General features: G+C 38.4%; 1 protein-coding gene across 3 annotated transcripts in view; it reads left to right on the top strand.

The window, feature by feature from the left end:
- Ssh (Protein phosphatase Slingshot) overlaps nucleotides 1-20,835 on the top strand; it is a 109,499-nt gene that overhangs the window by 31,712 nt on the left and 56,952 nt on the right. For all 3 annotated transcript variants that reach the window (XM_076426305.1, XM_076426306.1, XM_076426308.1), the window contains one exon: nucleotides 1,027-1,186. In XM_076426305.1, the coding sequence (XP_076282420.1) occupies nucleotides 1,027-1,186 (160 nt within the window). The remainder of the gene's footprint in view (nucleotides 1-1,026; nucleotides 1,187-20,835) is intronic.

The raw sequence follows: 20,835 nt of genomic DNA, 5'->3' as shown, positions 1-20,835 counted from the left end.
TTGTATCGCGCACGGTACCGGAAGCTCTCGCGCGTACACGAAATGCCATATGCGTCTGGCTCGTTGATCGCTGCAATCAGAGTGCACACTTCTGGCTCCGGTCTACAGATGTATCTATTAGAAACGCACGTGTATCTTCAAGTCGAACTTCGCGTAACAAACGCGTCGATTGAATACGACGCTGCTCTTATGCTATAATCGATTCGTGGAACGCGTTTTTCGAAATTTTTCTTCTTCCTATCTTCGTTTAGAAATTGGTAACACGTATCTGGAGGCGAGTGTATAGCAAATCTGAAGCCTATGATATATATGCGAGAAGAAAGCTGCCGCAAAATTGACTTTGATCCTTGAATTTCAAGGTCGAAAGGTCAGCAATGTTTTTCATTGTATCGTATTCTACTCGTCGCGAGGATAAAAACTGCAAAAGGAATTTTTCTCTCAAAAAATTATGGTAATGTTTTTTCATTATCAAACATCAAATATGTTGCATATGAAACATTTCGAAAATATATTGTAGTATAAATAAAATCAGTTTGACAATGACGAAACGTTATCATAATTTTTTAAGAGAACGAGTAGAACAATTCGTAATGAAAAAAGATCGTTGACCCCTTGACCTTGAAAATAAGGTCAATGCTAAAAATACAAAATGGACAGAAGCTGAAAGTAATTGAAGTTTGGAATGGAAGGTTGATAATTTCAATTAAAAATAAACAGGAACGTTACGAGTGTCTGCTGAGGTTGTTCTCCATTGAATTCTACAATCGCGCGTCGTAAATGCGTGGAATTCAAGGTTCAGTAATTTCATTAGAGAGGAGACTATTAAATTGCATAATATCATAGTACATGATGCGTGCAACTTGTAGATAAGAAACAATGGAGATATCGTCGGGAGTACGATCAGTGTCACGATAAATTGAAGAAGCAATTATTTCCAAGCACTTGGTGTCAGTGTGAGAAAAAATTCGAATGTTTCTCTTGTTTGAATTCTGACTTAACAAACGTTTATTTCCGATTGTTTTACAGCCTGAGCGAATGTTACTTCGCTGGCAAGGGTGCGGCCCTGGTTCTGCCTCCAAACGAAAGGGCCATACCCTCGAGGAAGGTCTCCACAGCAGGATGCGACATTCAGCAGCATTTACAATCTATGTTCTACTTGCTCAGACCGGAAGAGACGCTCAAAATGGTGAGTCTAGAATTTGGAAAAATATTTTTCTTTCCCCTCCTCCGCTATTGGGATGTGACATGGTTCTTATTACCACGCTTATATTAGCTTGCCGAGTTGTCGTTGTTGTTGTATGCGTCAAATCTTGTAATCGAATTTTAAACCACTTGCCGAGGAGCTAGAGACTTGAAACTCTAAACATAGCTCAGAACTGGACGACAATGCAATATTAAAACACAAATTAAAAAAAGAAACTGTGCGTTCAGGAGAAAAAATTTTTAATATTAACCGTCACACCTCATCGCGCGATGCTCGGTAGTACGTGATCGCGTTCAGCGGTCCCCACTTCGCGCGCCAGCGCTCCCCACTCCACTACGCGTCCCCACTCCGATTCATGAAACATGTACCATTTGTACGCATGTATGTGGTAGAGAAAAAAAAAGAATAGAAGTCGGGAGAGGAGGCTATAAACAAAGGAGTGCATCTAACCCCAGGCCCTAGGGAGAGATGCACTTTTTCGACCTTGTTTAAACAGTATATTAATATAAAAGTTTTACTTATTTAACATTATATTTTATTAAAGAGATTTAAATGAACAATTCAACTATGCCTATCTACACTTTCAATTCATTCTAATGAGATTTTTATAAACAGAAAACAAAATGTGGTACGTCTATCTCGAAATTACCCTATTTCTACTGTTCGGTAGTAGACGTTCTTCACTCAGAACGTCAGATCCCGATACAGAATGCTCCGCTACGAGTAGAATCTACAAAAATCTTGAAAATATGAATGGCGCTGTAGTTACGCACAGCAGTGTATCGGAGGAGCGGACTTGTCCGAGTCCCGACGACTGCGAATGGAAGAGCCGGTGTTGTTCAGGCGCGGGACTTTTGAAACTTGAAATCTGTTGCGTCTTAAATCGTTTCTTGAGCGGAAGCGGTCGTTTCTCATCAGCCGCGACCTCAATGCGTCGCGTTCACCGGCGCGACCCGCGCATGTGGGTCGCCTTTAGCCCACTTTGCGACAGTTCCAACGATGCCGGTGACTCGAATCGATCCCACGTGGAAAATTCCAGGTCGCCGTGCGCGACTCGCGTGCTGGATGCGACGGTGACAGTAGTTTTGGAATTGGAACGCTGCTCCTCGACTGCGATTCAGCTTTGCGTTTGTGTCCAGCCAATTAGCTGATCCGATCAACTTCTTCGCGAGGGTAGCTAACCAGAAGATTTGCCCCCCGACTTCGCGCTGACCTCTCATTGTCAGCGCGCGCGCGCACCGATTCACTATAAAACCTCGTTGACGCAGGAGCATGCGCGAAGGATCTCTCGGAGTAAATTGTTAAAATTATAGTATCATCTCCGTAATTGTCGCAAGGTCACTACCGTAACTGTCCAAATTATATCACCATCGGGCCCCGTAAAACTTCGAATTTTGAATTGTAACTTTGGGAGTATATTCTGTAAACGTTAGAGGTGTGTGGGACGGGACGGGAATTCCCGAAAATGTTCGGGAATACCCTAAACGTGCTATTGTTGATTCAAGCAAAAAAATTCGATCTTTTTTATGCTTTAGGATCGCTTTAGGAAGAATTCTCCGACTGCTTTCTATTAGAAATCTTTATCACGAGTCTGACTCGATAGTATAGTTTACAGGGAGTAAACATTAGGTACAAAATAACATTAATATTAAATAGATTTTGGTTGGAATGATCATCACACAAGAGGTCGACTCATTATCATATGGCAAGGGTTTGAACATTAATTTTGTTCATAGTACAACAGTCGCTTGAATCGAACTTCGTTGGGATTTGTACGATTTTTATTAAATTTACTAATAGCGAAAAGAGTTTGAATTCCGATGTTCGTACGGAAGAATGTCAATTTACCTGATGTTTCTAATTAATTTGTGATATTTTGCATAATTTGATCATCGAGTTTAATGTGCACGGCAACTTCAAAGACATGTGCATCTCAAAAGCGAAAGCTTCGGTTGCATCCTGTCCCTGACACAGGTCTGCTGCTGCAGGGATGCAAACTGGCCTCTAGAAAAATAAGCTCCGTTGAACCTCGACCCAGTTAAAACTGCTATGTCGGCCACGAGAAGTAGGAAGGGCGATTTCTGCAGCCAATCTGCCATGTTTCAATAATAACTTTTGATTATTGCGCTAACGGACGTCCAGGTCGCCGCGGAATAAAACATGAAGCGGTCGGATTGGTATCGACAAATCAATGTTAGAAGCATGACCGATTTATCATACCGCTCAGTAGTCGCGGAATCATTCAGACGTCTTCTTCATAAAATTTACAAACTAATTAGGTAGCAGTTACTTGAAACGTTGAAAAAAATCTTGAAATTGCTGTCCTTTATTGAATATTTGAATACGTCGCGATAAAAAAGCAGTAACAGGGCCAAATTGTTTTGGCAAGCCCCGAACGATTTTATATAATCTTTAGGTACGTGATCTTTATGCATTGGTTGCACTTGAAAATCTTGTAAACACAAGAAAATGTGTACATTCCACGAACATCAAGAACATTTTATCTGTGTCATAAAAAACAATTTAGTCGATCATTTATTCTTCAGTATATTTTCTCCCCCTTAAGCTCAATACATTTTTCCAACGATTTTCTAATTCATTTACCCCATCTCTGAAATGATTTCCCTCGAGACCTCTAAACTACTCATCTACGGCTGCTATAACTTCTTCATTTGATGAAAAACGCCTGCCACGTAGGAATTTTTTGAGGTTTGGGAACAAATGGAAGTTTGGGAACAAATGGAGGGGACCGGGTCTGGTGTATATGGTAGATGTTGCAACAATTCATTGCGTATCTCCTTCAATTTGGCCACTGCAAGAACACCTTTGCGAGCCGATGCATTATCCTGGTGAGAAATTACATTTTTCTTCGCTAAGCCAGGCCTTTTCTCCCGGATTTGTGCATCCAGTTGATCCAAAAGGTTCGATTAATACTCTCCTGTTACTGTTTTCCTGGTTTGAAGGTAATAAATTAACAAAATTCCTTTTGCATCTCAAAAACCGGATGCCATGATGTTCTTTATCGATTGTAAACACTTTGGCTTCTTTGGAGCTGAACAACCGGGCTCAGTCAACTCTGCGATTTGTTGTCGCAATGCAGGATCATAGTGGTAAACCCAAGTCTCATCCATGGTTAGAAATCGACGCACAAAGTCAGTTTTGTTTTTCTGCAAACGATCCAAATGTTGTTGAGAACATTTCACGCGAATGCGTTTTTGATCCGAATTTAACGAATGCGGCACCCATCTTGTCAATAGCTTTCTCATACCTAATTCATTAGTTAAGATCTCATGAACTGATTCAGTCGAGATGCCTGTGGCCTCAGCTAAATCAACCACAGTTAATCGGCGATCCTCCAAACCCAAATCATGGACATGATCAATCATTTCTGAAGTGGTTGCAGTTCTTGGACGTTCTGAACGTGGATCATCATTAATGTCTATACGACCATGTTTAAATAGAGCAACCTATTTTTTTTACCATTGCATACGAAGGAGCACTGTTCCCTAACACATTCGCCATATCATCAAAAATTTCATTTCCGCTTAATCCTTTTTTTCAAGTTTTCCATTTTTCTAACCAAAGCAAACACGTCCACTTTAATCAGCTGCCTGAAGCAAGCTATTTGACAGATCGATTTGGAATATATGGTATGTTCCAATCAGGGACGGATGTTTTCAACAACGATATGTTTTTGCTGCTACTTGCTTTTTGAATGACCTGGTACCGCGGACTCTGTTTATACAAAATAAAAATGTTCTAAATCGATTCATCCTTCCAACAACTTCAACTGCGTCGAAAACAATCTGAATTTTTGCAATTTCTTTACAATTTTGTTTTTTGCTTATCAATCTGTCCAAGCACATATAATTGAGAATCATCAAGGCTACTTAGGCAATGAATCAAACGGACCAAATCGCTGGTGATCGATGGGCCTAGGAGATTATTTTATCGCAGTTCGTAGTCCCGACATGTTCGCAGCGAGTCGGTCGTTACAGGTAAAATGGGAACAATAATTCGAATCGGAAGATCGTGTTTATCGCAAGGAAAATATGGCATTATAATTCTGGACGGAACACGCGTTAAAGCTGTCGGGATTCCTCAGTGAGCCGGTCTGGGACGAGAAACTGGTCCCTACAAGGACAACGAGGTAAGGGGGACGTACGATTCGCTACAGGTCGTTTCGTCGACTGCTTTTCAGCAGGGCCCGTTACTTTTTACGCTCGCACTTAAAAGCACGCATGCAACTTGCCCTCCTGCCGAGCCTTTTATGCGGAAAGTGTCAGTGACCCGACCGATCATTAGCTCGAACGCTTGCCTACTTCCGGCGCTTTGTGTCTTTTCTGTCTCCAAGTTTCGTTTATTTGCGGGATTCGTCGGTTTCCATTTTCGCGAACGCAACTGCGCGCATTCGGCTATTCGGCCCGAAAAGTCGAAAAAAACTCGATTTCAAAATTTTGCCTAAGCTGTACAATTTTGCTGTTCGACCTATTCAAAGGTCTGAAGATTAAGGCTTCAGTATTGTTTTTTTTGTTTGCACATCTGTGAAGTGTTCTATTTCATTGCAACTCTTTCTTAAATTCTTAAACAATCGCTGAAACTGCGTTCATTCATTAGCGATTTTCAAGTGTTTTAAGGAAATTGTGTTAATTCTTACATTCCAGAAGCTTTTCGAGTGGGTATACAGAGCACTTTCATACAGATTTTATTTTGTTAGCATTTAAACTACCATAGTTATTAATATCTGAACATAATCAATGATTCTGCAAGTTTCTTTACGATTATAAAACTTCATCGACGATTTTGTTATACAATACTGTTGAGTAATATCCGGTGCTCTTTCTGGCATCCTAGCGTTCGATAAATGTTTGTGATCATAGTGCAAAAAGAGTTAGTCATCTTCAATCTCTTAATCGATCGAAGAGGAGAAATTCCTGAATTTTTCTCGGAAATAATTGTAATTTTTTATGCGAGAGTGTGTTGCAACTCGGAAAACAAGAAATTGGGTTTGAAATTTTGGACGTTTCGTGCACCAATTTAAGTGTCAACAAAAATATAGAATGCAATTTTTTGAGAACGGTGAAAAATCCTTCACAAAGATATAGTATTCTATAAAAAAATCCATGTAATATTAGATTGCAAAATATAAATAATAGTTTTGATAACTACATTCACAGTCGATGATAGATAGAATTATTATTTGATAAACGTCGACAAATATTTAAACAGTGCAAATATCTTCCGAAACGTTTAGAAACTGTGTTCGATTCATCTCGTCACTGTAGTTAAATATGGTTAGCGATGACGTGAATATTTGTATTGGCTTGTCCAGAAATAAATTGTGCCTGTAGTTTGAATCTTGAAGGCTTTCAGCAGAATAAATGTTGACATGATTCTGTAAATATCGTATGCCATTTAGAAAGCTCGTACACGCTTCTCCACACAGTTCTAGGCACGTGTTTATACGTTTATACATAGTGGATGCAGGTTTTTATGCAAAATTAGAACGAGGCGTAATTATAGAAAGTTTTATCTTTTGGTCCCTCTTGAGCATGCAGTTGGAAATTATTTTTTCATTGAATTATTATTCATTACTTTGCATTACAAATTACGTTCACTAACAGTATATCTCAAAACTCTAGTTATTATTCCAAAAATTTTGATAGTTTTTGTAGAATGTTGTATAACTGTGAAACTAGAATTAAAAAATCGTAGCAATTTTTACTTACTGTATTTTTCCTTGTGAACCACATAAAGCAAAAGAATTATTTTTTCACTTTTTATCAATCTTAAGAAAAGCCAATTACTTCCTACGATTTTGATTTTGAAGCTATTCTGACAATGATAGATATTGTTACTAGACTGTGTTTATGCAATTTCCAATTTTTATAGACTAATTTTTAGAAAGTGGAATAAAATAAGATCCTTTTTTTAGTGGGAACAACCTTTGTAGATCCGAAACAAATAAAAATCGTACTGAATTGTATCGAATATTATATTCTGGCATTTTTTGAAAATTTCCATGAGCCATAAATGCATAAAGATACCGCAGTCTGATTATTACATATATATAGTTTTGCTTTTAAATTGCAATTCACGAAGTGTATTAAGTATATCTGAAAAATTTGATTAATTTCTTCTTTCAATAATAACTACAACTAATAACTAGATCGTGGACGTTTATGCAAAATAAAATTTGTTCTCCTCAATTGCAGTAAACAGTAGCCAAACAGAAATTGATTTCAATAAATTTCTGCTAATTTATTAAACGGAAGATTCCTAAAATATTCTTTCAAAGTGGACAGAAAAAATGGAAGTATCTCCAAGATCACTTTATAATATACAGAATAATTTATTTATTACAATTATAGCTTCAGTACTGATCCATATAAAGGTGCATACATACTCTGTCCTATGAAACTATAAAAGAACTTCGTTCAAGTAACGCTTTCAAGAGCTGCTGCGATGCGTATTCATAAAATTTTCAAACGATCCCCAGTTGAACAGTAGCGAGGAACAAGTTCGACCAGATCTAAAACACGCTCGTACGGTTATAGATCTCTCTTCCGTTCACTGGACGGAACTATTGCGATAAATTATCTTCACCCACGCGACCGCAGCTTTTCCGGGGTTTCGTAAGGTCAGTTTTACCGATAATGCTAAGAGAACGTCGATATTTATGTCGATCATCTGCGCTTGAAGCAGAGGTTTAAAGCTTCTTGTGGAATAATCGTTTATAATCGCTGACCATTTAACAGATCGTTCCAATCGAGTCTCGAAGCTGTATCGCCGCTCATAAATGAATTTATTAATTACTTAAACGTTCAGGAAATGTTTACTTTGGAAAATAAAACAAGGTGTTCAATTTATGAACGTAATTAATAGACTGCGGATCTTTATGCAGAATAAAAATGTTTTGCATTGATTGTGGGAAGCAGGAATAACATAAAAATTGAATTCATTCCTTAATGACTTTGTTACGTTAAAAGAAACATTACAACACTCTTGAATTTTTTAAATCTTTTACTGTTTTTATATTCTACCCAACCAATTTCTTCGTAAATGCATAAAGATCCGCAGTCTAGTAATTGAACAAAAACGTACGATGCTTTCTTCTCCATGTTGAAATTTCTACCTAATCTTCCAAACTAATGGTTTTTCGGTAAAGTCAGTAATTTCCTTTGTGAAGAATAATGAATTACCTCGATTGGTGAATTAAAAAAATACTAGACTCCGCCTACAAAAAGATCATTAACATTTTGAAAGCATACAACTTTTGTTTGAAACATTTTTCGATGTCATTCACAATTTCAGAGATATTCGAATGGTTCGTGTTGTCCCAAAGCTGTTCCAGCGAACAATTCAATACTTAAGTTAACAATAACGAACAACGTTGAATCATACAAAGTGTAAATTTTACAGGAGAGCAGGACTTGATGGGAGAACAATAAAAGCTAATAGACCTTAGAAATATCAAATTAACCAATTCAATTGTGGAAGAATTCGTGGTGCAAGAAATCTGTAGTTGGTCGAAATTCAGTGAGGATTTTCAGTGAGCACGATCAGCCGAATCTCAAGTAGTCTAATTTCAATATTCAAACGCTGTGCGTACGAAACTGGGCTATCGCGGCACTCGAACTGCTAAAACGGGTTTTACGACCGGCTTCTGACCACGTTCGATGTCTCTTTCTTCTTTTTCCACTCTCCTTACCGCGTCCGTTGAATTTCAAGGTGGTGCGTACGTGAAAGCTCATTTTTCTCGTCTTCGATTCCTTCAGAAATTCATTCGATCATCGTTCCCCATAGATCATGAATCTCTCTTGTCGCTATTTCGTTCATTATCGAAAAATTCGTTCATCCGCACTACTCTTTCAAAGAAGTTCGATTTATTTATTGCTATCCCAGCAATATGATCTCTTCGGACTAGAAGTATTGTTTATAGACTTATTTATAGACAGATTAAGCTTCACGAGCCTGAGATAGTCTTTAGCATGCCCGTGTTTCTTTCAAAATATCTGATGATCTTTCTAAAGAACTCTAATGAAATTCGGGAAAAGGAGAAGCGGGTGGCAACCATTTAAAAATGAGTGAAAAGGTTTCAAGGAGGAAGCGAAAGAACGGAAATCGGTAGATTCTCAAATATGAAAACTTCCTCAATTTGTTACAGTAATAAATATACATTTACACATTTATATATGATAACTAGACTGCGATTTTATGAATTTACGACAAAAATAGACAAGCACAATTTAAAGCAGTGGACATATTAACAAGATTTAAAGACATCAGCGTATTGGCTTCAGCTTAATCAGATAATTAAACGACGAAAGACATTTTTATCTCGCTTCTGTGTCTTGCAATCAATGCAAACATTTTTCATTTTGCATAAAGATTCGCAGTCTAGTGATAACAATGAGTAGATGAACTGCGAAACAGTAAATCAATTTAAAGAATTTCAAAATACTGTTGTACTGATCGTCCATGAGGAGATGGGCGTGATTTCAACAGCGTCCCCACTCTTGACGCCACAGTCATGTTCAGACAGCGGATCTTTATGCAAAATAAAAATTATCTACCTTATTTGCGACAAACTGGGGTGAAATAGAGAATTATTTGCTTTCTTGATGTGTTCAATAGATCGGAAATAATATAACAGTATTTTTAAATTCTTCTAATGTATTTGCTGTTTTCAATTACACCTACTCATTTTCGACATAAATGCATAAAATCCGCTGTCGGAGGGAGTGCTGTGAAGCCAGCAGCCATTTCAAAATGAGTGAAAAGATTTCCAGAAGGAAGAGAAAGCACGAAAATCGATGGATTCTCCATCGTTCGTCCATCATTTCGACAGACTGGGGAAATTGAGGGGCGTACAGCTATCCCCTCTCTGTCACTATCGGATTAGTCACGTGACATACACGACGGAGACGGAACACGTCACGTGACGAGGCCGTGGCGGAAGGGTGGGGAAATGGCGTCGTAGAAGGGGTAAGATAGAGTGGGAGACAAATTTTAATCTGGCTATCCGGGTACTAGCGAGGATAAGCTCGAGGTTCGACATCTGAAGTGGGTCAGAAATGACCCGTGCTTATTCGACGAACATTGCAACATGAAATTTTGTTGATGTAATTCCACGAACTGCTTGAACAGAGTAGTACATATTCCTGGGAAAAGTTTCGAGCAAGGTTCCCAGGAAATCTATGACGTGCACCCAGAAAACGTTACGCGTCGATCAGAGTCGGCTTGTCGGCGCGGTTCGCGCGTTGCTTTACTTTCTCATAAATCTTTCGCGGCTGCGCGGGCAGCTTCGAGTCCCGTTGTTTGGACACTTGCCAGCGACCATTAAGGCGATCCTTTTATTACGCGATATCCGTAACTTTTTGCTTTTTTCCACGCGAGCCAATCGTCCGCGAGCGTATATCTCGGCGAAGTGAACGTACGCCTCGTGCGTCCGATACAATGCGCGCGTTCTTCGTTCCAGTGTCTTTGGTACCTGTTCACCTTCGCGCGAGCAGGATGCTGTGAATTTGCAACCGCGATTCGCAGCTATAATCAACCGACACGCGTATCTATAGTCTCGCGCACGAAAGAAACGTTTCTTTTCATTTCGGCTCCATAGTTCGAGACGTAATACGGGGTGATCCATAAGAAATCGGACTCGGATGAAAGGGTATTACTAGAGGGGGTGAAATGTGTCCCTCAACCAAATTGATCTGGATCCTATTCGATAGGGCCCCCAAAGAAAACCCTCTGTGACAAGTTTAAAATCGATACCACTACCATAAGGATAATTATAGGGTGAGCACGGTTTAATTCTCCCTAGCGCTGCTTAATAAAAAATTACGAAAAATTTCTGAACATTCTACGTAATAGCACGCACAACTGCGAATTTTTTCAGAATTTTTCGCTGCAAAATAGATTTTTAAAAAATTCCGGAACCTTCAAATTTCTGATTTTATATTGCTATTACCCTACCACGAAACCGATAATTATAGGGGGAGCACGGTTTAATTCTCCTTAGCTGCTTAACAAAAATATACGAAAAATTTCTGAACATTCTATCTAATAGCACGCACAACTGCGAATTTTTTCAGAATTTGTCGCTGCAAAATAGATTTTTTAAAAATTCCAGAACCTTCACATTCCTGACTTTATATTGAGGTTAGCAGGTGACCACGTTCGCATTATTATGGTAGTTGTGTCTTATTATTGTTACTAACGTATATCTTTTTCGAATTAGGTTTAAGAAATTGAAATTCTCAAAAAATCTAGAGACACTTTTATGATAAAAACAACTGAAAACGAATCACGCGTTCTTTCCCTTCATAATAAATAATGATCGGCACAACTTACACTGGAGAATCTTTTAGCCCCGGTCTCCACACTAACCAGAAAAGGAAAGAAACTAAATTCAAAATTCGGCCGACCTGAAATTTGATAAAAATTCTATTAACCTCGAATGAAACGTGTCGATCAGAATTTCTCGAAGTACGAACTGTTTACGTCGATCTCTGATTAGAACCTTACATCGTGTGTACCAGTGAACTCTAAAGAGTACAAGAGCATTGGTCGGTGGCGACGCGAGGAGCTTTTAAAGCGAGTGGGTGCCGGATCTATCGATATGAACGCGTACGTGGCCTTTCATGTGACTATCCAGTTCTGTCACGTGCGACGATACGAGTTTGTTTGGTTTGCGACGTGACACGTGCTTTCCTCGCGACGAAAGTATGTCGCGACCAAATCACAAAGAGCCACACGAGACAATCCGTGACACTAATGGAACAGTGTCTCTTGTACGTATCATCATCGGCGCGTCACTCTTCCGCTACAACATCGTTCTTCTGAGTGATTGGGTACTCGAATAAGTTTCTGCCGTGTACTAATAGATGTCGGAACTAATAGGTTGTTGAATATATGTTCGATTTTAGAGTGCTAATGTTATGGAGCCTGATCAAGAAATGCTATTACAGTTTACACAGGTACTAGGTCATTGAGAAAGTTCGTGGCTTAACAATGATATGACATGAAATAACGAGTCAAAATACATTTATTCTTCAGTATATTCTCCCTTAAGCTCAATACATTCTTCCAGTGATTTTCTAATTCATTTACCCCATCTCTGAAATGATTTCCCTCGAGACCTCTAAACTACTCATCTACGGCTGCTATAACTTCTTCATTTGATGAAAAACGCCTGCCACGTAGGAATTTTTTGAGGTTTGGGAACAAATGGAAGTCGGAGGGAACCGGGTCTGGTGTATATGGTAGATGTTGCAACAATTCATAGCGTAACTCCTTCAATTTGGCCACTGCAAGAACACCTTTGCGAGCCGATGCATTATCCTGGTGAAAAATTACATTTTTCTTCGCTAAGCCAGGTCTTTTCTCCCGAATTTGTGCATCCAGTTGATCCAAAAGGTTCGAGTAATACTCTCCTGTTACTGTTTTCCTGGTTTGAAGGTAATAAATTAACAAAATTCCTTTTGCATCTCAAAAACCGGATGCCATGATGTTCTTTATCGATTGTGAACACTTTGGCTTCTTTGGAGCTGAACAACCGGGCTCAGTCAACTCTGCGATTTGTTGTCGCAATGCAGGATCATAGTGGTAAACCCAAGTCTCATCCATGGTTAGAAATCGACGCACAAAATCAGTTTTGTTTTTCTGCAAACGATCCAAATGTTGTTGAGAACATTTCACGCGAATGCGTTTTTGATCCGAATTTAACGAATGCGGCACTCATCTTGTCAACAGCTTTCTCATACCCAATTCATTAGTTAAGATCTCATGAACTGATCCAGTCGAGATACCTGTGGTCTCAGCTAAATCAACCACAGTTAATCGGCGATCTTCCAAAACCAAATCATGGACATGATCAATCATTTCTGATGTGGTTGCAGTTCTTGGACGTTCTGAACGTGGATCATCATTAATGTCTGCACGACTATGTTTAAATAGAGCAATCTATTTCTTTACCATTGCATACGAAGGAGTACTGTCCCCTAACACATTCGCCATATCATCAAGAATTTCATTTCCGCTTAATCCTTTTTTATATGAATATTCAATGACTGCACGATTTTTCAAGTTTTCTATTTTTCTAACCAAAGCAAACACGTCCACTTTAATCAGCTGCCTGAAGCAAGCTATTTTACAGATCGATTTGTAATGTATGGCGTATGGTATGTTCACATCGAGTACGGATGTTTTCTGAAACATCTAGGAACTTTCTGAATGACCTGGTACATTGTAAGGGTGGACCACCAGATATTACCACCTTGATTTGCGTCATTATTATCGTACATAGCGAGAAATGTTTGAATGGTTTCAAAAGATGCAGATACTTATGAATTAAGAACTTATGAATGCCAACCTTGATCTTTTAAATCGAACCGTATATATTTCTCATGCACCAATCTGTGGGGGATTTTAAGTATACTTTAATCAAACAACCCAAAGATCATTTAACGAATAAAATTGATGACGAACACAATTGTAATAGAAGAAACATAATACAAAAGTACATCTGAACAGAACTGTGTTAAATAGAAGAGTGGGAATACGCTGGCTTAATAAATCGATATTTGTGTCGCAAAGGAACGATTCTCTATTATTTTTATAAACAACTTGAATCTATATACTGAGTGATTAAACTCAAATGGAGCAAATCTATCCACACAATCAATGTTTTTATTCTTCTTTTGATTCTTTCTTTTTATTCTGTATGAAAAAGTATTAACCTAGGTCGAAAAATGATTAGTTTGGGAGTTATTTTAATCGAAATATTACAAAGAAATCCTTGGATAAAGGATAAAGTTTACGCAGAAGTTTTCGATTAGAAAATTCGATTATTTGGAAAATTTGCATAAAGATCTGCAATAAAATTATCATATAATGCGTGAACAAATTTAGTAGAAAAGAGTTGTACGTACATACAATTTATTTTGTCTGGCACATGTCAACTGCAATTATTCTATGAATTGTTATAAATCGAATGTCGAATACTTTCGAATTGATAAAAATAAGACGCAACGCGACGAGGAATTGGAAAATAAATTAATTTCGCTCGACTAAGTGCATCATCTGTTACACCGTTGATAAATCCAGAAAATATAGAAAATTCACAAGTTTGCGATTGCATAAACGATTATATCACGGCGGGCTCGTTACGGTCCGCGACGAAGCAACTGGTCCGCGCGGACTTCAGCGATTCCGCTCGCTGACAAAAGCCACGATTTTGCAACCGAGCCGTGTCAAAATGTGCACGCATTGCTTCTGATATAATCACGGCTTGCCTAACATGAGAAAAAAATACGGCCGCGATTTCGTAAACGCGATTCATACCGCGGTTTCGACGTAATCCTGCATCGACAATTGTGCGGGAACATTATTCGACAGCGTGTCCGTAATTTCGGCGCGAACAGATTGATTATGCATTAATCTCCTAATGAGCTCGGACGATAATGATTGAACAACTGTTCCATTATCGGATCGTGAAATTCCTGCACGCAACTGCGACAGTTATTCATGACGATCAATGCAAGAGTGGACCGTCGATGGGGATCTTTTGTAAAAATAGAAATTCTTTTAGTAATTATTCTTTAGTAAATTATTACAGCTACTTCCATAAAGATTTTACATTAAAACGATCAATTTTTAGATACAAGTCTAGCTACATGGAGTTCTTAGTTTCATTTGAAAATATAAATGTACGTTTGATTGTAGACATTGCCCGTCAGATTAACAAATATATTTTTCATACTGCAGCTTCAATATAATTTGATATCGCATGCAGTACATCTTTCAATTCTCGTAAAGTCTTCAATTCTCGTAAAGTCTTCACAGGTTTGTGTTTCACCTATTTAGTTTCGTGATGAATGCATAACACTTTAGTGACTAGTTCTAATTACGAGCAGAGGTTAATATATCAAAAATATCCTCTAATTAGTGAAGTCATGAAACCTTCAACGTACGGCTCGCATTCGCATGAAGCTCTTGACCAGTCACGCCACTTGATCGTGAAGCGAAACGGTGAATATTTGTAAAAATGTCTATCCTTTCACGGGCAGTGTCCTACAATTTGTTTATACTAATTAGCTCGCGCGATTCAAGCCTGACCACGTCCAGAAGTTGGAGAGCCAGGCCGTGACTTCTTCTTGCGAGACGGTCAGCCGTTCGAGGATTAAGAAACAGACATAGAAGCTGCGTTTAATGAGAGCCGCATTCCTCGCGTACGCATTCGTTTTGGTAGACGTCGTTACGCATCCCGATCGCTTCTAATTACTCGAGTTTTTATGCAGCCCTGGAATCTAGGAGGACGCTGACACTGGCTCTGCGCCGTGCCGGAATATTCTTAGTCGTCCTGTGGACCCCATCTCGCCAGAACTAGCGTCGTTTCACCGATCCGCTTATTAGCTTGATAAAAACTCGTTAGTCGAGTCGTGGTCAGGTCGCTCGTGAACCTCTCCGGTTAGAAAGAAGTCCTCTTTGAAACAGGTTGCGTGATACATCGACGATGGAGCAACACTTCTCTTTGTTTTCAGCGTGGATTTTCTGCTTTCTGTTAACACGGTTTTCCCATGATTCAGCTGGAAAAAACTCGATCTTTTTACATTTTACTGAACCGTCCTGCCTTGAAAATAGGTTAGGCACTGTTGTAAAGATTGGGATACGTTTTGTCTTTTAATTTTTCACACAAAACAGTTGTGAAATGCAACTTTTAGTATTCTCTCTGCAATTCCGACCAATTGCAATTTTCGAAAACATTTCTTTTCACATCCTGTAGTAAAGTAATTGCTATTCTTAGTATTCATTGTACAATAAATCGTGTTGGAGATTGATCGTTCAAGATTGAACAGTTTTTCCACGTGGAATGTATCCACACAATAAAGGATTCCAATATCGTCAGTTCGGATAGTCGAGGCTCTGCTGAATTGTGTATTAAACAAGCAAATAACCTCCGAATTATGTCGTGTTCGGGCTCATTATAATCAAGAAAAAACGTGCCGTATGTTGGCCAAAGATTCTTAAAAAAAAAAAGAAAAAAAACAATTGAAAAATCTCACGAGTTTAGTATATGTCCAGGATAAGAGAAATTCATTTTCACGCTGACACATTAAGCGCATCAATCTTGGTTACGACTTGCGAAATCACCGCAACAAATCCGAACTTTTCAATGTTTATTTAATTAAATGAATGATCGTATATGTCCAGGATAAGAAACTTATTTTCATGCTGACGCATCGAACGTATCAATCTCGGTTAGGACCTGTGACATTCGAGAGGATTGGAAAGGAAATTACTATAATGAAGCTTAACTTTTCAATGTTTATTTAATTAGATAATTTTCGTAGTTATTGGTCGGACAGAGACCGCGTTCAACCGTTGCATTCTCAGTGGGATGTCGCGGGGGGCAGTATCGCAGAAACGATAGTGTCAATGGAATTTTATAGCTTGTCCGCGGGTTGACACGAAACCGAGAATAATTAAACCGTCATTTCAACCGGGTCTTGGCGTTTATCGTGTCGACTCACGTGTAAGTCATTACACAATACCGTTACATACGCGCCTCGCAGCCTGGGAACACGATTTAACGTCAAACACTCTTCCACGTCTACGGCACAATGAGTCCGATTCTTCTCATGACCAAGAAAACGATGAAAGGTCAATGAAACGCGAAGAAACCGCTGAACAAGTGGATAAATGGATTGGCCAGAGTTTTGCAATGTTATTAATGCCCGGGCTGTTTGGACAGTTTATGTCATCGATTTGTTCTGCCGAGGAATACAATAGGGAGTGATTAATAACCAGAAATAGAAAATGATTAATAACCCGACGAAAAAATTATTACGTACTGCCGAATGGCTGTTTCACGCGAACGGAAAGAAATGATTTTTACGTATGCTAGTGTCTTGGCACTGAAACCTATTTTCCATTACCTGTGCGTCATTATTACAGGTAGGTAACAGCTCCGAAACGGCCAGTTGCATCATTTCGTTCGAAATTGATATATTAATCCGTGGTTCGGGTCCAAGAATTAGATTTCAAAAGAGAAATGCTTGAAATGATCCCTCGTGGTTCTAATTTCACCCTTAGCACTCGACTAGTGACTCTGGAGCACCGCTAAATACTGCTATCAATGAATCCTCTGTAAACGCAAAAAGGGTGTAGCCGATAAACGCAAAAAAATTAACATATTCGTGGCATTCTTCTGATTAAAATAAGACCAAACACGATATAATTTAAACTGTATTTAGTGGTTCAATTGACAATTAACGTTTCGGGGTAATCTACGATAAATGCAAACGAATCCCCCCGGAGCTTTTGCGTTTATAGAGGATTTACTGTATATCGGTAACGTAAATGGAGTGAAATAGAAAGTTATTTTTAACCGACTTCGAAAAAGGAGGAGGTTACTCAATTCGATCTGTATGTGCCTTTTTTCGCTTTTTTTTCTTCTTCACGTGTTCAATATACAGGGTCCTCCGTTTTTAAACGGCCAAACGTTAACCAGCTGTAGAGGACCCCAAATGCAACAACTTTTACCCCTATCACTTTTTTTTTGTTTTGGCCTTGATTTCCAGATAATTGCAGAAAACCATCATTTTTTGAGTTTACATAAAATTAAATATCTCAGGACTCCAATGATGAATCTTGATGGCTTTTCCTTTGTTTAGTTTAAAATAAGTAGGGGCATCTTTTTTATTAGATAAACTTTTTTGTATGACCTTCGGATCATGGTTTTTTTGGCGTGGGGCACACCGCCACTTTCCAACTTATTTCATTCAGGCTCCACGGTGATAGGGGTAAAAGTTGTTCCATTTGGGGTCCTCTACAGCTGGTTAACGTTTGGCCGTTTAAAAACGGATGACCCTGTAGATTGAAGATATTATAACAGTATTTCTAAATTCTTCTAATGTATTTGCTATAATGTATTTCTAAGTCTTCGCTGTGTAGTCATTTTGATCATGAATGCACGAAATCCGCAGTCTAATAATTATAATTAGCATCGCGTGATTCGTTTCAATACAAAATTACCAAATCTGAAAATTACCTAACTCTGATTTTAGTGCAAAATGAAAGTTGGCATCGATTTTGTCTTTCTTGTAGGAAATTATGAACGATAAAGAATTCGAGTAACTGCAAAATAAATCGTAACCATCAAGTGATTAAAAAGAAACGGAAGAATAAAACGCTCGGTCGCAACAAGTTAAAACGCATAACAGTTCTCCTAAACTGGTATCACGACAACCGCTAAACTTGTCCTACTTTCGGAAGGATCGGGAGACAATGGTTTGCATGTGTGAAACTGGTTCGGCAGAAGTCGCTTCGACACCCTTCGCTCTCGCGATTGGAACAATGGCGTTCGAATGGCCGTTCGTTTGACCTCCATTTTTCTTTTCGTTGATATGCGACTTTCCAATAAAATAAACGATATTTCGTTACATTTGTATGCACGACAAATGGCTTTCCAGACCGACAAAGTGAACGATTTTTCGAGTGTTGGACGCTAATGGTCGAGAAGAAAAGACTTAACCAATTGCGCTGCCAATTGATTGACGTGACAAACCCGTCCAAGGCAATTCGTAGCGAGCTGCTATATGAAATCATTTCTATAAAATGCTTAGACAGTGTGCGGGTATACTTAATGCACAGAACGCATTTAGATACATCAGTAGATAAGATTAACGTTGTAATGGACCTCTCGAATGTATTACACATTTTATTGGTAGCATTACCTAACTTTTTTCGATCGGTAGATTTCAGATCAATCTACAGTAGCAATACAGACATTGTAGATATTGTAGTTCCGCTTCGTGAACGTATTTTTGCGTAGACTTGATAATGTCTCGGCTACTTCTGAAGAGTAATCATCTTATATTATATGTATGATAATTAGACTGCGGATATTTATGCAAAATTAAAAATGTTTGCACTCATCGCATGCTCACACCCAGTCACGTGGCCGGACCGGTACTGGCAGAGAGAGGGTAACTGTTCCCCTTAATTCGTGCTCCCTCCCCTCATCTGACGACTCTGCTTTTTAGTTTGAGGAACTACTATACTATTAGGTTGCCCCAAAAGTTTCTTTCGGAATGTGTTCCTTTAATATTGCTAAATAAATGTTAGGTTGTCCCAAAAATTGATTTACGATTCATGCACATAATGCAAATTCATCTTAGGAAGTACTAAAACATTAACATAAAGATTATCACATTGTTCGCATTTATTTAGCAACGTTAAAGGAACACATTCCGAAAGAAACTTTTGGGACAACCTTAATACTTCAGAGTTAAATATCATTCGGGTCTATTAAAGATAATAAATTAATGAAGTCTGTACTAATTTCGGAAAAGAAGCTTATAATTCGAATGGATTTTGGATTTTACATATTTTCTCAACGTTCTCTGGCCCATGGGCGATAACGATCGGCGAAGTTTGGACATTTCAGGATCCAATAAAGCTAATTCTGGTCGCCAAGCTAAATTCGAATCTCGAGCATGCAACGAACAGTGTCTGTCTCTAATCGAAGACTGACGGACGTCTGCGGTGAACCAGTACCCGGGAATATCTCTTTCTCGAGTCACCAGTAATTGGATCATCTTGGGAAAGTTCACTGCCTTTTAGAGTTCGTGCCCGATGCTGGCAATCGCATCTTGTTCCGGGCAAGACGGTTTTCGCATTGCCAACTTCTTCCAAAGCCTTTGGACTTCTTCGAGTTCTCTTTCTCCGCGACTCTGTCGATGAAGATTATTTTTGAAACTTTGTGCTCGGGCTCCGGGCTTTGTAATTATTTTGCTTCGCCGCGGTATTCGCTTTATAAACTCGAACTGTTATACAACTAGTCAACAGCGACTTTAATCGGTAATAACTAGACTGCGGATTATATCCATTTATGACAAATAAATGAGCAGGTGTAATTTAAAACAGTAATAATATTAGAAGAATTTACAAACACTGTTATATTATTTTCAACCTATTAAACATAATAAGAAAGAAATACAAATTTCTATTTCGCTCCAGTTTGTTGCAATACAGGAAGAAAATTTCTATTTTCCTAGTTGATTGCAAGAAATAGAAGCTGCATAAACATTTATTGCATCTCTCAATAAAATTATTAAGCCACGGGCAATACATATAATCGTATTTTTCAAATCGTCAGATATTTTCACGGTTTTATGCTTCACCTACTCATTTTTGTCATAAATGCATAAAATTCGCAGATAACTTAAAAATAAAATTGAATTGAAGAGAACGAATTTTTTAAATATAATAATTTGTGCTTATTTTTTAAAAATCAAGACGTAGATCTTACTAGACGACGTTTGAGTAGTATTTGCTGAAAAATATATTTCGAATTCTAATCCGCAGTAATCAGTGCATGGCACTTTTTTGTCCGCAGTAATACATATAAAATGTTATCAATTTTATTTTTTAATATTCTCCTATGTTGTTACTAGGTTTTGAGGGCGACCAATCTTTTTTTTGTATTCAGGACATATCATTCTTCCATAAAAGGCTTACACATATTATTATTTGATGATGAAGTAGGGGTAATATTAAAATAGAGTACGATCGAAGCACGATACCGCAGTAATTCGGCACAGTTATGCTAATTCTTAGTTTCCTAT

Source organism: Lasioglossum baleicum, chromosome 6 (genome assembly GCF_051020765.1).
Source record: "Lasioglossum baleicum chromosome 6, iyLasBale1, whole genome shotgun sequence".
In the NCBI taxonomy this organism is placed as follows: Eukaryota; Metazoa; Arthropoda; class Insecta; order Hymenoptera; family Halictidae; genus Lasioglossum; species Lasioglossum baleicum.
Note: the sequence above shows the minus strand (reverse complement) of the source record. Positions and strands in the feature narration are given on the sequence as shown.